We start from the raw sequence: 18,222 nt of genomic DNA, 5'->3' as shown, positions 1-18,222 counted from the left end.
CTAAAAACCTCAAATTATCCCTTTCTCTTACTTAAAAACACCCTCTGGCAGAGGTGAGTGCAATTCTAGGATGAGTATGCTACACCTGCTCTTCACCCTCGTCTTTTAAAATGAGAAGATACCAAATGTGGTCACTATCAACCTGCTTATTTTGAAATGTACATGTCTCATTCTAAAAAGCATAATGAAAGGAATTCTTTTCAGTGCAATACTCAGGAAACACCATGCCTGCAGCAGAACAGCATAAAATTCTACATACTCTATGTGAAGAATCCATTTCTTACAGATCCCTTAATAAAATAAATAGGCAAAGTTTCCTTTATTGGAGGAGGTAACGTTTTCTCCAGAAGAAAGAGAGAGTCTAATTTCAGCCATGTGATGATAGAGAATAACAGGCAAAGCTAGCATATTACAGATATTCGGGTTTTTTTTCCTTTAGAAGCACACAAAACACAAGCCTTGTTACATTTCTGTGCTGAACACAGACTGTCTTTAAGGGTATGATTCCCTTAAATCTGAAAGACTATTACTATTACATTTAAATCTGGCTCCAAACTAGCTTTTTAATTGTGAGCTCAGGCTTTGGAGTGTCATAGATCTGGTTCAAATCTTGGTTCTACCAGCTGACTTATCTTAGGCATTCTACTTCACCCATCTGAGACTTTGTATACCTAAAGAAGTGGGAATACTAATAGTACTAACCTCGTTAAGATTGCTGTGGGGTTTAAACAAAATGATGCTTCTAAAGTGCCTGGTAATGAGGAAATACTCAATGAATGTTTGTTTTTATTGGACTATTAACTAATCCTCAAATCTGACCTGAGCTATATTTTTTGGTCTCCAACCCTTTAAACATCTTTTTTCCTCTTTCTACTGGCTGAAAGACCTAGCCCAAATGTCACCTCCTGCAAGAAACCTTATAAGAAACTCCCATCTGGAAATGAGATCTTTCTCCTGTGAACAACTTTGTGCTTTGCAAAGGACCCTTACTAATTATTGACCTTTACTATGGTTATTTGTGAATAAGTTTCATCCTCCCTATTTTGGTAGGCTCCTTAGGACCATAAATCACCTCTATTCATTTTTATATTCTTCAGGCCCCACCACAGTGCTTTGTACATTTGAAGTGATGAATGAAATCATCAGCAATAAAATTCACAGAGTAAAAAATGAAACCATAAAGAACATGAAAAAGAATATGGGGAACACTGAATTGATCTTAGAAATCAGGTATCTTAAGAGAAGATCAATTTGTATAAAAGCATGAAAAAGAATAGTAGGTTTACTTCATAAAAATTAAACATTCATATGTCAAAAACATAATAGCATTATAAGCAGATATAAAATTAAATAAACTTGAAAAAAATTCAGCCCATACAACACTTTAATATTTAATAGAGAATCCCTACATGTAAATAAAACTTTTAAGTAATATAAATAATAAAAGTAGTCCAAAAAAAGAGTAGACTTTTTAAAACCACTAAATGACTAACTTAGGTTACAAAATACCATGATCTCAGTTTTCTAAAATATGAATGTGAGAGAGAATATCATAAATACAAAAGTAAAAAGACTTGATGGCTTCACATTTTGTTGTATTTCTGGGAGTGACATCATGGTAGGGTAGCATTAAAGCTATTTATGTTCCTACTGCTTTTCTAATATAACTAAAAATGAAATTTACTGCAATGGAACTTAACTTTTACAGAACTGAAGTCAAACCAGTGATGACCTAATCACATCCATAGTGGGCTTTTCTTCCCTGGGAAGACACTCTTTTAACACTATATGAAAGTTTGAACTACCTATATGTTGGGTGATGTCTTTACTAAGTGTACTTGAAAGCCAGAAAAGGCCATCGCAGTTCCAAAGTGGATAACGGGGATGGTAAGCAAAATGAGATAAATTACCAGTTTGTCTCCAGATTTTAAAGGTCAGGAGTTGAACTTCATGTAGAGAAATTTTCCATGAAAAAGTCCTCAAGTACCCTGCTTGTGAGAGACAAGCGTACTCCCAAAGGAAGCATAGCGAAGGGTGCAGTCACTGGTAGGGCTTTTATGCTCCACATGCAGAAACTAGCCCATGTGAAAACTGGTAGAGAAATCCTGTCTGACAGGAGAAACTCAAGATTTCTCAGGCTTGAACACTGCTGGTGGCATTGCAAATCAGTATGTTACTTGGCAATGTATATTAAGAGCCACATAAACTTTCAAACCCTTTGGCAGAGTAATTCCACTTCTAGGAACCCATCATAAGGAACCCCTACTAGTACTACTATTACTAAACTGCAGTTCCATCACTTGATGGAATATTATTTAGTCTTTTAAAAAGGGATATGCAGAAACAAACAATTTGTGCTTATATTAGAAAGCAAATAGAAAAACTTATAAACCACATTAGAACTACATCATAGAAACAAACAAAAATTTAAAAAAGACACTGGCTTTGCACAGAGCAAAATGCTAATTTAGTGCCCATGGAGATGTCAATTGTTGCAAGAAGTCTATAAATCCATGTGTACATATGCCTCTTCTCAAACAACAAACACTAAAAATACAATTACTATAATATGAGACCACAATTTTATTTAATATTAAAAAAATGAGAACCACGTGCTAGGATTAAGAATGGGACAAGGATGCCCATTCTCACCACTCTTATTCAACATAGTACTGAAAGTCCTGGCCGTTGTAATAGGCAAGAAAAAGAAATAAAAAGCATGAAGATTAAAAAGAAGTAGTAAAGCTTTCATCTATTTGCTGATAACATAATTGTTTATATAGGGAAATTTAAAGAATCTACAAGCACATACTAAGAACTAGTAAGTGAATTTAGCAAGGCCACGGGATACAAGGTTACTATAAAAAAATCAAATGTTTTTACATATTAGCAGCAAACAATTAGCAACAAGTTAAAAAATATTCCATTTACAATAGTGCTGAAAAGAATAAAGTACATTTAATAAAACATATGCAAGACCTCTACACTAGAAACTAAAAAACATTGCTGAGAGAAATGACAGAAGATCTAAATAAATGGAAAGAAAATAAGTTCATGATGAAAAGACTCAAGAAATATTATGAGAACATCAACTGTTCCTAAATTCACCTAGACTCAATGCAATCCCAATCATAATCCCACCAGGTTTTGTTTTTTTTAATGTAAATTGACAAGCTCATTCTAAAATTTATAGGAAAATCAAATCATCTAGACTATTCAGAGCAATATTAAAAAAACAAAGTTGAAGGACTGACACTACCTGACTTAGAAACTTAGCATAAAACTACAGTAATAAAGATACTGTGGTATTGACAAACAGATCAGTGAAACAGAATAGAGAGCCAGAAATAGACCCACACTTACACAGTCATCTGACTTTCAACAAAGGTACAAAACAATGGGTAAAGAAAAGTTGTGTTGTTGCTATTGTTTTTCAAACTGGTGCTGGAATAACTAAATGTTCATAATGAAGAAAGAAAATGAACCTTGACCCCTACTTCAAATCATACACAAAATGTAACTGCAGATATATCACTGACTTAAATGTGAAAGTTAAAACCATCAAGCTTGGGCTTCCCTGGTGGCACAGTAGTTAGGAATCTGCCTGCCAGTGCAGAGGACACTGGTTCGAGCCCTGGTCCGGGAAGATCCCACATGCCACGGAGCAGCTGGGCCCGGGTACCACAACTACTGAGCCTGTGCTCTAGAGCCCTCGAGCCACAACTACTGAAGACCACATGCCTGGAGCCCGAGCTCCACAGTAGGAGAAGCCACCGCAATGAGAAGCCTGTGCGCCACAACTGGAGGCCCGTGCACAGCAACAAAGACCCAATGCAGCCAAAAATAAATAAATAAAAAAAATAAAAATAAAAATAAAATAAAAAACTTCTGCACATCAAAAGACGTTAATCAGAAAATAAAGATGTAAGCCACAAACTGGGACAAAATATTTGTGGAACATATATTTGACAAAGGACTAATATGCAGAATATGTTTTTAGGGGGCAGAGTCAAGATGATGGTGTGAAAAGACGCTGAGTTAGCATCTTCTCCCCACTAGGGCACCTGGCAGCCACTGGTGAGGGACCCTTACACCCAAGGAGATGGAAGGAACCCCCAAGTGAACCGGTAGGATGTGGGGGACAGAGTGGGGAGGAGAAGTGGAGGCCAGACAGGATCAGCGCCCCTGAGGCCAGGGAGATCAGGAGAAGTAAGCAGGAGGGACCCTCTGGAGGAGCAGGAGAGGAGCTGAGGGTGACTGCCCAATCCACTTGGGCCCGGGGAGCCTGCTGAGCTCCCAGGCTGGTCCCCTGTCCTCCAAGGCACCCCCACCTCCCTGGCCGCATTGGTCTTGGGGGCATACAAAGGAGGCCAAGGGGAGTTCAGGAGAGGCAGGCAGGAGGGACCCTCCAGGAGGAGTGGGAGAGGAGCAGAGGGTGTTTGCCCCACCCACTAGGGCCCTGGTAGCCTGCGGAGCTCCCAGGCTGGTCCCCTGCCCTCCAAGGCCCCCCCGCCGCCAACCCCTGGCTGCATTGGTACTGGGGGCATAGGAAGGACATCAACAGGAGAACAGGAGAGGCAGGTGGGAGGGGCCCTCAGGGACTGGAGGAGCAGGAGAGGAGAGGAGGAGCAGGAATGCCCTGCCCACTCGAGACCAGGTAGCCTGGTGGGCTCCCAGGTGAGGTCCCCCGCCCTCTGAGACCAGGGGTGGGGGGACACGCCTGGGCCCCTTCTGCTCCTTGAGCCTAAGCCCCACCCCCCACAGCCCCCAGGGCCTTTTCCAGCCCTGTGGGCCCTAAGCATAGGCCCCACCCACCACCCAAACCTTGCCCTTGCTTAGGCCCTGCCCTCCACAACCATGGCCTTTCCCCTTGCCTTTTTTTTTTTTCTCTTTTCCCTCCTTTTTTTACTATTGTGGTACTGTTGTACCTTCTGGTTGTTGATTCACCTATATTTTTATTTTTATATTCTTTCTAACATATCTGTTAGTTTCCTAGTCTAATTTTATTTTTCACTTTGTTATTGTTCTCTCTCTCTCTCTCTCTTTTTTTTTTTTTGCCACTGCATGCTGCTTGCAGGATCTTGGTTCACGAGCCAGGGGTCGGGCCAAAGCTCCTGCAGTGGGAGGTCTGTGTTGGAACCACTGGACTAACAGAGAACCTCAGATCCCAGGGAATATTAACTGGAGTGAGGTCAAACAGAGGTCCTCATCTCAGCACCAAGACCCAGCTCTACCCAACAGCCACCAAATTCCAGTGTTGGAAGCCTCAGGCCAAATAACCACTAAGATAGGGACACAATCCCACTCAAAAAAAAAAAAAAAAAAAGAGACAGCAAAAAAAATATGTCACAGATGAAGGAGCAAGGTAAAAACCTGTAAGACCAAATAAATGAAGAGGAAATAGGCAATCTACCTGAAAAAGAATTCAGAGAGTAAAGATGATCCAGAATCTTGGAAACAGAATGGAAGCATAGATTGAGAAAATACAAAAAATGTTTAACAAAGATCTAAAGAACAAACCAACAGAGATGAACAACACAATAACTGAAATCAAAAATACACTAGAAGGTATCAATAACAGAATAACTGAGGCAGAAGAATGAATAAGTGAGCTGGAAGACAAAATGGTGGAAATAACTGCCAAGGAGCAGAATAAAGAAAAAAGATGAAAAGAATTGAAGACAATCTGAGAGACCTCTGGGACAATGCTAAACGTACCACATTTGAATTATGGGGGTCCCAGAAGAAGAAGAGAAAAAGAAAGGGTCTGAGAAAATATTTGAAGAGATTACAGTTGAAAACTTCCCTAACATGGGAAAGAAAACAGTCACTCAAGTCCAGGAAGCACAGAGAGTCCCATACAGGATAAACTCTAGGAAAAACAAACCAAGACACATATTAATCAAACTAATAAAAATTAAATTCAAGGGAAAAACAAAAAATAACATACAAAGGAGTCCCCATAAGGTTATCAGCCGATTTTTCAGCAGAAACTCTGCAGGCCAGAAGGGAGTTGCAGGATATACATAAAGTGTTGAAAGAGAAAAATCTACAACCAAGATTGCTCTATCCAGCAAGGATCTCATTCAGATGCAAGGGAGATATCAAAAGCTTTTCAAACAAGGAAAAGCTAAGAGAATTCAGCACCACCAAATCAGCCTTACAACAAATGCTAAAGAAACATGTCTAGGCGGGAAACGCAAGAGAAGAAAAAGACCCACAAAAACAAACACGAAACAATTAAGAAAATGGTAATAGGAACATACATATCAATAATAACCTTGAATGTAAATGGATTAAATGCCCCAACCAAAAGACAGAGACTGGCTGAACAGATACAAAAACAAGACCCATATATATGCTGCCTACAAAAGACTCACTTCAGACCTAGGGACACATACAGACTGAAAGTGAGGGGATGGAAAATGATATTCCATGCAAATGGAAATCAAAAGAAAGCTGGAGTAGCAACACTCATATCAGACAAAATAAACTTAAAAATAAAGACTGTTACAAGAGACAAGGAGGGATCCTACATAATGATCAAAGGATCAATCCAAGAAGAAGATATAACAATTATAAATGTTTATGCACCCAACACAGGAGCACCTCAATACATAAGGCAAATGTTAACAACCATGAAAGGAGAAATTGACAGTAACACAGTAATAGTAGGGAACTTTTAACATGCCACTTACACCAATGGACAGATCATCCAAACAGAAAATAAATAAGGAAACACAAGCTTTAAATGACACAATAGACCAGATAGATTTAATTGATATTTATAAAACGTTCCACCGAAAAGTGGCAGAATACCCTTTCTTCTCAAGTGCACATGGAACATTCTCCAGGATAGATCACATCTTGGGTCACAAATCAAGCCTTGGAAAATTTAAGAAAACTGAATTCTTATCAAGCATATTTTCTGACCACAACGCTATGAGACTGGAAATCAATTACAGGAAGAAAATTTGTATAAAACACAAATACATAGAGGCTAAGCATGTGCTACTAAATAACCAAGAGATCCCTGAAGAAATCAAAGAAGAAATAAAAAAATACCTAGAAACAAATGACAACAAAAACACAATGACCCAAAACCTATGGGATGCAGCAAAAGCAGTTCTAACAGTGAACTTTATAGCAATTCAATCTCACCTCAAGAAACAAGAAAAATCACAAATAAACAATCTAACCCAACACTGAAAACAACTAGAGAAAGAAGAACAAAGAAAACCCAAAGTAAGTAGAAGGAAAGTAACCATAAATATCAGAGCAGAAATAAATGAAATAGAAATGAAGAAAACAATAGCAAAGAACAATAAAACTACAAGCTGGTTCTTTGAGAAGATAAACAAAATTGATAGACCCTTAGCCAGATCCATCAAGAAAAAAAGGGAGAGGATGCAAATCAATAAAATTAGAAATGAAAAAGGAGAAATCACAACTGACACTGCAGCAACACAAAGGATTATAAGAGACTACTACAAACAACTATATACCAATAAAATGGACAACCAATAAGAAATGGACAAATTCTTGGAAAGGTATAATTTTCCAAGATTGAACCAGGAAGCATTAGAAAATATAAACAGACCTATCACAAGTAATGAAATTGAAACCATAATTAAAAATCTTCCAACAAACAAAAGTCCAGGACCAGATGGCTTCACAGGTGAATTCTATCAAACATTTAGAGAAGAGCTAACATCGATCCTTCTCAAACTCTTCCAAAAAATTGCAGAGGGAGAAACACTCCCAAACTCATTCTATGAAGCCACCAGCACCCTGATACCCAAACCAGAAAAAGATATCACAAAAAAAGAAAATTATAGGGGAGGGGCTTCCCTGGTGGCACAGTGGATAAGAATCTGCCTGTGAATGCAGGGGATGCAGGTTCGAGCCCTGGTCCGGGAAGATCCCACATGCCACGGAATGGCTAGGCCTGTGAGCCATGGCCGCTGAGCCTGTGCGTCCGGAGCCTGTGCTCCGCAATGGGAGAGGCCACAACAGTGAGAGGCCCGTGTACCGCAAAAAGAAAAGAAAATTATAGACCAATATCACTGATGAACATAGATGCACAAATCCTGAACAAAATACTAGCAAACAGAATCCAACAACACATTAAAAGAATCATATATACCATGATCAACTGGGATTTACCCCAGGTATGCAAGGATTCTTCAAGATATGCAAATCAATCAATGTGATACACCACATTAACAAATTAAGTAATAAAAACCGTATGATCATCTCAAAAGATGCAGAAAAAGCTTCTGACAAAATTCAACACTCATTTACAATAAAAACTCTCCAGAAAATGGGCATAGAGGGAACCTACCTCAACATAATAAAGGCCATATATGAGAAAGCCACAGCAAGCATCATACTCAATGGTGAAAAACTGAAAGCATTTCCACAAAGATCAGGAACAAGACAAGGATGACCACTCTTGCCACTCTTATTCAACATAGTTTTGGAAGTCCTAGCCACGGCAATCAGAGAAGAAAAAGAAATAAAAGGAATACAAATGGGAAAAGAAGCAAAACTGTCACTGTTTGCAGATGACATGATACTATACATAGAAAATCTTAAAGATGCCACAAGAAAACTACTAGAACTAAACAATGAATTTGGTAAGGCTGTAGGATACAAAATTAATGCACAGAAATCTGTGGCTTTCCTATACACCAACATTGAAAAATCAGAAAGAGACATTAAGGAAACAATCCCATTTACCATTGCAACAAAAAGAATATCTAGGAAAAAACTTGCCTGTGGAGGTGAAGACTTGTACTCAGAAAACTATAAAACACTGATGAATGAAATCAAAGATGACATAAACAGATGGAGAAATATACTATGTTCTAGATTGGAAGAATCAATATTGTGAAAATGATTATACTACCCAAAGCAATCTACAGATTCAATGCAATCCCTATCAAACTACCAATGGTACTCTTCACAGAATTGGAACAAAAAATTTTACAATTCATATGGAAACACAAAAGACCCTGAATAACCAAAGAAATCTTGAGAAAGAAAAACGGAGTTGGAAAAATCAGGCTCCCCAACTTCAAACTATACCACAAAGCTACAGTAATCAAGACAGTATGGTACTGGCACAAAAATAGAAATATAGACCAATGGACAGGATAGAAATCCCAGAGATAAACCCATGCACATATGGTCACCTAATTTATGACAAAGGAGGCAAGAATGTACAATGGAGAAAAGACAGCTTCTTCAATACATGGTGCTAGGAAAACTGGATAGCTACATGTAAAGAATGAAATTAGAACACTTCTTAACACCATACACAAAAATAAACTCCAAATGGATTAAAGACCTAAATGTAAGACCAGACACTGTAAAACTCTTAGAGGAAAACACAGGAAATATACTCTCTGACATAAACCACAGCAAGATCTTTTTTGACCCACCTCCTAGAGTTACAGAAATAAATACAAAAATAAACAAATGGGACTTAATTAAACTTAAAAGCTTTTGCACAGCAAGGGAAACCATAAACAAGACAAAAAGACAACTCTCAGAATGGGAGAAAATATTTGCAAATGAAACAACAGACAAAGGATTAATCTCCAAAATATACAAACAGCTCATGAAGCTCGATATCAAAAAAACAAACAATCCAATTAAAAATGGGCAGAAGACCTAAATAGACATTTCACCAAGGAAGACATACAGATGGCCAAGAGGCACATGAAAACATGAGTCAACATCACTAATTATTAGAGAAATGCAAATCAAAACTAGAATGAGGTATCACCTCATGCCAGTCAGAATGGCTATGATCAAGAAATCGAGAAACGATAAATGTTGGAAAGGGTGTGGTGAAAAGGGAACCCTCCTGCACTGTTAGTGGGAATGTAAGTTGATACAACCACTATGGAAAACAGTATGGAGGTTCCTTAAAAAACTAAAAATAGAATTACCATATGATCCAGCAATCCCATTACTGGGCATATACCCTGAGAAAACCATAATTCAAAAAGAGACATGTACCACAGTGTTCACTGCAGCACTATTTACAATAGCCAGGACATGGAACCAAGCTAAATGTCCATTGACAGATGAATGGATAAAGAAGATGTGGCACATTTACACAATGGAATATTACTCAGCCATAAGAAGAAACAAAATTGAGTTATTTTTAGTGAGGTGGGTGTACTTAGAGTCTGTCACACAGAGTGAAGTAAGTCAGAAAAACAAATACTGTATTCTAACGCATATATATGGATCTAAAAAAAAAATACATGGTACTGATGAACATAGTTGCAGGGCAGGAATAAAGATGTAGACATAGAGAATGGACTTGAGGACATGGGGTGGGAGGGGGAAACTGGGGTGACGTGTGAGTAGCATCAACATATATACACTACCGAATGTAAAATAGCTAGCAGGAAGCAGTAGCATAGCACAGGGAGATCAGTTCGGTGCTTTGCAATGACCTAGAGGGGTGGGAAAGGGAGGATGGGAGGGAGGCTCAAGAGGAAGGGAATACGGGGACACATGTATGCATATGGCTGATTCACTTTGGTGTACAACAGAAGCTAACACAGTATTGTGAAGCAATTATACTCCAATAAAGATCTATTAAAAAAGAAAAAGCATATGTTTTTAACATTCCCACAACTCAATAATAAAAAAGGTAAACAACTCAATTAGAAAATGGCTAAATGATATGAACAGATAGTTCACAAAAGAAGCTACACAAATGGCTAATAAGCACATGAAAAGTGCTCACTGTCACCAGGGAAATGCAAATTAAAACCACAAAGAGACTACCACATACACAAATATACTAGAATGGCTAAAATTAAAAAGACTAACATCAAATGATGGCAAAGAGTTACTCTTAGCATTGTTGGTGAAGTGTAAAATGGTACAACTACACTGGAGCGTAGTCTAGAAGTTTCTAAGAAAACTAAACACTCACCTGATTTATGACCCAGCAAATCCTCTCCTAAGTAATTTTCCAAGATAAATGAAAAAAAAATGTCAACAACAACAAAAAATTATAGAAGAATGTTCATAGCAGTTTTACTCATAATAACCCAAAACTGGAATAACCAAAAAACTGGAAATAGGCAAGCTTCCTTCAATAAGGAGAATAAACTATGGTACAGTCATACAATGGCATATTATTCAGCAATAAAAATACTTATCCATGTTACAACATGAATTAAAAATCTCTAAACATGTTGAAAGAAGCTTTATACAGAAGAGTACACTGTGTGATATCATTTACATGAAGTTCAAGAAGAGGCAAACTAATCTGGCTGAAGAAATGAGAACACATGGTTAGTGCCGAGAGGCTAGGCAGGGATTTTCTAGGAAGAGGTACAAGGGAACGTTCTAGGATGATGGCAATGTTTTTTATCTTGATAGAGGTTTGGGTTACACAGATGTAGGTATTTATTTGCCAAAATTCAGCTCTTGAACACTTATAATTAAAATGTATATGAATTTTACTTCAAAAGAAAAAAAAATTAGGAATTATTGAGTTCTAGTTAATGATATACATGCCAAAGTATTAGCTGACAGTGTGTTCATGTCTGCAATTTTCTTTAAAATATGTATAAAGAAAGAGATGGGCTCATGGACAAATAGATGGGTAGATAAGTGGAAAAACAGGCATAGTAAAATGTAAATGATAAAATCTGGATGTGGGTATACAGGAATTCACTGCAAAATTTTTTTTCAACTTTTCTCTATGTTAAAATTTTTCACAATAAAATGTTGGGAGAAAAACAGATACGACTGCTTTTGATGTTGACAGAATATTATTTTTTGCTTCCTTTTTTTATTTTCTAAGTTTTCTATAATGTGCAGTAGTCTTTACGATCTTAAACATTTTTAAAAGAAACTAAAATTATATTTCTTAAAATAATCAAATATAAATTATTTTTAAAACAAGTTAAAAATCTTACTTTAGATTCAATGAAAATTAAAATATCCACTATTTTAAAACTCACTGTCATTTAATTCACTAAAAGCCTTAAAATATTTAGTTATGTAGGAGGACATGGTTTTTGAACTAATTAAAAATTTTCAACTAATCAAATGTGGTATCAAAGTTTTCTCTTTTAATGTCTAATATTAAAGTTTCCCTTCTACTCAAACTTCCCCCTGTGTTAATTAATGTATGCTCATTAAAAGTACATCATTTCTTAAACTCTATAATAACTAAGCAGGGCAACATTTCTTAAGAAATCTGAGAGTTGGCTGTTTACTAAAGGGCTTTATCTTTAGATAAGCACAAGCATTAAGCCAGGTGCTAGTCATTTGTGTCTTGTTAATTTCCAAAACAAACAGAGGAGAGTGCCATGCTATTTCCATTACACCCACTTCACCATTAGGACCAGGGTTTATGAGCTTGACATTGCTCCAGGAATAATGGTTTCATTCCTCACTGAAATAAAATAATGTGCCGCATAAGTCAGCAATGTGGAACTTCTGAAAAATGTTGTCATGTTAAACATGGTCATATTTTTAAAGTCTCCATTATGCCAAAACAAAAGGCCATTTGCTGTAGAGAACTCACTCTGGGCACAGAAAACTCTCACATGGGCCTCAGACTTACCTCATCGCTATGTCATATGATTCCGGGTGAATACAAGTTTGGTCCAAAGGATTTGGCTTTAGTACAGCATTTGCTGCAGTTTTGCTCTTCTTCTTGCTTTGCTTCTCATTTGTGACTTCAACACCTGCTGAAGATGCCACAGCAACTCCCTGCATTTCACCAGCAGATTCAGTTTGCTGACTACTGTAACCATTCAAAACAACATGGGGGCGGTGGGGGGAGGGAGGGTTAGGGGGTGGGCAGAAAAGAGTCTAATTAGAAATGTGCTTATTTCTCTGCCATACAAATATACACAAACAGCAACCAGATTCTGACCATTCACTTCACAGAAATTACCACTTAGCTTAAACACTGTTAATAGGGTTTTCGTTACTTAAAGCCAAAAACATTCTTAAGTGATTCTGCCTGTATAACTGGCATTCTAGGAGAGAACAGAGAGAAATGGAGGAAAATTAATTAAATAAGGAGAAGGTGAAGGTGATTTCTCAGAGCTGAAGAAAAAGCTCCCCAATGGAATCTACTGAGTATAAAATAGAATGAATGGGAAAAGAATGAAAAAGACGTGTTGACATATCATGGGGAAACTTTAGAATATAATTTTTAAAATTAAGAGAGAAAAATAAAACAGATTATTGAAAGGAACGAGAATCAGACTGGCATCAGTTTTCTTACTGACAAACATCAGATGCCAGAACACAGTGGAATAATATTTTAAAAGTCTGAGACAAAATGATTTTGAATCTAGAATCATATACCTAGCCAAAGTAGCATTCAAATTGAAATCATTTTCAGACACGTAAGGACTGAAGTACAACCCATATAATATACCTACCCTCTCTGAAAAGAGTTTCTTAAGTATATACCCCAGCAAAAACAATGAATTCACGAAAAATGATAATGTGGGCTACAAGAAACAGTGATGAGCACAGAAACCATAAAAAAATTATTAGGTTAAATAACTGCTCATGAATAATGTAGAAAATATATTAAAAGGACACAGTCTGAAACTAAAATCCCAGATCATCTCACCATAGCACATAGTGTGGAAGGGAGGAAGATTGGTAAAGAGGCCTAAGGTTCTAGTCTTCTCCAGGAGGAGGACAGAGAAACATATTAACTCCAGAGACCAATCCAACTCAAATTTAAAGATAATCACCAGAAGAATAAAAGTAAGATGTACAAACTGAAATCACTAAGAGGAGATAAAGATGAGTAAGGAAGACAAGAAGAGAAACAGGGAGAAAATGTGTTAACTGATAAATCCAACAAACAGCATGAAAGGAAAAGAATCAGAAGGCATGAAGAGAAAATATATAATAAGATGGAAGATCAAGTCCAAACACATCAATAAATATAATAAATGTGAATGTATTAGTAAGACTGAGCAAACCTAGAAAATCTATTTGTTTATAAGAGTCATAAAAAATTGAATGTCATAGAAAGTTTGAAAATAAAAAATACCAAGCATATTCTGAAAAGGTAGATATAGCAACAATGCCAGCAAACAAAACAGATTTCAAAGTAAAAAAACATTCAATGAGATAGCAAGAGGCATTCTGAATAAAAGTATGACCTATCAAGGAGATACAATAGTCATGAATCTTCATGACTTCGTTACCAGTTGAAAAAATTTAAGGCTTTAAAACAACCCAAATGTTCATCAACAGGGCACTGATTAGATTAAATTATAGTCCATCTGTAAATTAAATACTGTGCAGGCATTATATATAGACGATAATTTGTATACAACGATATAAATAAATATATAAATCAATACGTAATATTTGGAAAAAGATCCAAGATATTTTACTGAAACTAATAAAACAAGTTTCAAATAGTGGTATAGCATGATTCCTTCTGTATGCATTTAAAAATAACAAATATGTTATTAATTCACATAAATTAATTTTCAGGAAGCAATATATAAGAAACTATTTTGAAGTGACAAGTTGAGGTGCCCTTTTCATTTTATTCTTTTTTATACTGTTTGAATTTTCTAACCAAGTGTTCAAAAAACATAAAGTAAGAAACCCAGGTTTTTTTGCTTCTGGGTTTGGTGGTCTACTTAGAAAGAACTTCCACTACTCCAGCGGTCTGCAAAATTTTTTTCTGGTACTTTTACAGTTTTACTTTTTCCATTTAAGTGTATGATCCATCTGGAATTTATTTGGGTATAAGGTATGGGGTAGGACTGTATTTTCTCCCACAAATTCCAGTTGTCATAATGCCACTTACTGGATAATTAATCAATTTTTCCAACTACTTGAAATATCACCTTTATCATAAACTAAATTCCCTCTGGGTTTGATATATTTCAGACTCCTGTTCTACCTGTTTCTACATCAAAACCAAACTGCTTAATTACTATGGCTTTATAATATATTCTACTATCCAGTGGGGCTGGTTTTTCCTTAGTCTTTTCCAGGAAAAAAAAAATTATTATTATAACTTTGTCAAAAGAAAAAAATACACATGAATGAATCAGCTAGTCCCAAAGAAGCAAATAAATAAAAGCCATTCTTTCATGATTACAAAATGCTAAGAAGCTTACCAAATTTCTTTGCATTTGTGCTACCAGGATTAGAAAGCAAGGATTTAGCTCTTAATCGACACATCTGATAATTAATGCTTTGGCCAGTTTTCAGTGAGGAAGGAGCGGGGAAACCCAACTATGCTTAGGGTAAAAGCTGTCAGTATGAAGTGGTCATTGAGAAGTCCTCTTTGTTACCTCATCTTATACCAGTCCTGCCTACTTATGGTGCTCCAATCACACTGGCCTTGGTTTCATTTCCTGAATACACCAAAGTTGGTCCTGCCTTAGGATGTTGCACATGTACTGTTTCCTCTGCTTGGAATGCCCTCCTTCTGATCCCTGTGTGACTGTCTCCTGCATTTCATTCAAAACTCAGCTCAAATAACTTTTCAATGAATAACTCATATAAAGCAGTTTATTGCTCCCCAAAGGCAGTATCATATTGCTTTGTTTTAATTTTTATAACACTTATTACATCTGAAACTATTTATTTTTACTAGTTTATTTATTGTCTGTCTCATTCATTAAAATTTAACTTCATGAGGCCAGGGAATTTGTTGATTTGCTCACTGCTGTATTCCAAGTGCCTAGCAAAGATTAGACAGTTGACACATATTGAATGAAGGAATGAACAAATAGACAGCTAGGATTTATGCCAGTGAGAAGGATAGGTAACAGAAAGAGAGGAGGTTGATAATAGAACAGACAGCGTACACTTCAATAATGACCTGCAAAATGTTCGAATATAATCCTGGTTGACTCTGATGAAACCAGCACACTGTTGGAAAGATTTTGGACCTAGTCCTTTCACTTTCTTCAGCTGTTCTCGGTTGATGAATGGCCCATTTTTCTCACGCCATTCAATAATATTTTTGGCTCGGTTGGCATTGAGTCCAGCAATATGCCTAAAAAAGTAAACAAAATGAGTTATGTGGCCAATGTAATTGTTCTAAGAGTACTGAAAGAAAAGGTCTCATCTGAAAAGACAATGATATAAAACATGTGCATCATAAAAGCAACTATAATTACATCTTGTCATATGTCTCTACACTATTCACATTCCTTGTGTTTCTGAATCAAGTAATAATTCTGCCTATTCCTGGTTAGCTTACAAAGTGAGTTAGCAGTAGAAGTTACAATAGCTACAGCTGCATTGTACTATTCTATTTTTTTGATCAGCCTGTTCTCATTAGTAAAGACTTGAACTATAGAAAGGTACTTATTCATGATATAAAAACTCTATCATTACACAGTTGGCTTGGTGTTAATTAGAGAATCTTAATTTTATTACAGAATTCCATATATGGCATTATGGAATGTTTGTCGCTGTGGTAGAAAAGCAACACCTAACAATGCAAGGGATATTTTCTGCTATTCCAATTTCAAAGCAGAAAGATCCATATTTTTTCCAGAGGTCCAGAATTTCATGCTGCATCAGCAGAATTGTATAACAAATGCAAGACGAGGAACAAAAAAATCAGCTCTTCTACAGCCACAGGGGAAAAAAAAGAACGTATAAGACATGATCACAGTACAATGAAGATATTGAGATGTGACTTGTGGAATCAAGGTAAAAATATGGTAACCATACCTTGAACCCTCAGGATTTATCTTTTGGTGACGGCCAGCTTTGACAGATGTAAGCAAGAGACTGAACTAGTTTAAAATATCTACTCTCCTGTGGTGGGAAACAGCTCTTTTCCATGTTAACCTAATTTAAATTCTATTAGCGACATTAATGCACTCGATAGTCACCATATGTTCTTCACGTTAGATTTCCAGTATTAAAAATAACATGAATTGTTATAACTCTTTTCTTAAATGATGCCTTCTGCTCTGATAACCTAAAGCAATGTATGAACTCATAGATTTTTCTATACTTGACAACTTTATACACGTGTCCCCTTGCTCTAGCTGAGTTTGAACTGGATAGCAAGTAAAACTCAAGATTTTGTGATCTTCAGCCACAGACTTCTTGTCTCACCTTAACAAAACTTCTGAACAGATGTTAATATCCACTCCCACAAAGCTGACACATTCTTCTACAACACTATCCAGTGTGGCCTTGAGTAGAGTCTGAGACACATCATGCTGAAAAGACAAAGATCAAATATGAATCAAAAGTAAAGAACATGCAAAAACCCACATTTAAAAAAAGACAGACAAGATGAAAAGGCAGAGGGCTATGTACCAGATGAGGGAACAAGATAAAACCCCAGAAAAACAACTAAATGAAGTGGAGATAGGAAACCTTCCAAAAAAAGAATTCAGAATAATGACAGTGAAGATGATCCAGACCTTGGAAAAAGAATGGAGGCAAAGATCGAGAAGATGCAAGAAATGTTTAAGAAAGACCTATAAGAATTAAAGAACAAACAGAGATGAACAATACAATAACTGAAATGAAAACCACACTAGAAGGAATCAATAGCAGAATAACTGAGGCAGAATAGATAAGTGACGTGGAAGACAGAATGGTGGAATTCACTGCTGTGGAACAAAATAAACAAAAAAAAGAAGGAAAAGAAATGAAGACAGCCTAAGATACCTCCGGGACAACATTAAACACAAAAACATTCACATTATAGGGGTCCCAGAAGGAGAAGAGAGAAAGGACCAGAGAAAATATTTGAACAGATTATAGTCAAAAAGTTTCCTAACTGGGAAAGGAAAGAGCTACCTAAGTCCAGGAAGCACAGAGAGTCCCATACAGGATAAACCCAAGGAGAAACACACCGAGACACACAGTAATCAAATTGGCAAAAATTAAAGACAAAGAAAAATCATTGAAAGCAGCAAGGGAAAAACGACAAATAGCATACAAGGGAACTCCCATAAGGTTAACAACTGATTTCTCAGCAGAAACTCTACAAACCAGAAGGGAGTGGCATGATATACTTAAAGTGATGAAAGGGAAGAACCTACAACCAAGATTACTCTACTGGGCAAGCATCTCATTCAGATTCGATGGAGAAATCAAAAGCTTTACAGACAAGCAAAAGCTAAGAGAATTCAGCACCACCAAACCAGCCCTACAACAAATGACAAAGGAACTTCTCTAAGTGGGAAACACAAGAGA

At 36.7% G+C, this 18,222-nt stretch overlaps 1 protein-coding gene across 1 annotated transcript in view; it reads right to left on the bottom strand.

Annotated features, from left to right (window-relative positions):
• The window catches only part of SRBD1 (S1 RNA binding domain 1), a 222,481-nt gene that overhangs the window by 17,309 nt on the left and 186,950 nt on the right, over window positions 1–18,222 (bottom strand). The window contains exons 16-18 of the mRNA XM_065891116.1: window positions 17,128–17,234; window positions 15,872–16,048; window positions 12,611–12,790 (exon numbers count right to left, since the gene is read on the bottom strand). Of these exons, the coding sequence (XP_065747188.1) occupies window positions 12,611–12,790; window positions 15,872–16,048; window positions 17,128–17,234 (464 nt within the window). The remainder of the gene's footprint in view (window positions 1–12,610; window positions 12,791–15,871; window positions 16,049–17,127; window positions 17,235–18,222) is intronic.

Source organism: Phocoena phocoena, chromosome 14, assembly GCF_963924675.1.
Source record: "Phocoena phocoena chromosome 14, mPhoPho1.1, whole genome shotgun sequence".
Taxonomy (NCBI): Eukaryota; Metazoa; Chordata; class Mammalia; order Artiodactyla; family Phocoenidae; genus Phocoena; species Phocoena phocoena.
The sequence above is the reverse complement of the archived record's forward strand: the minus strand, read 5'-3'. Positions and strand labels throughout refer to the sequence as shown.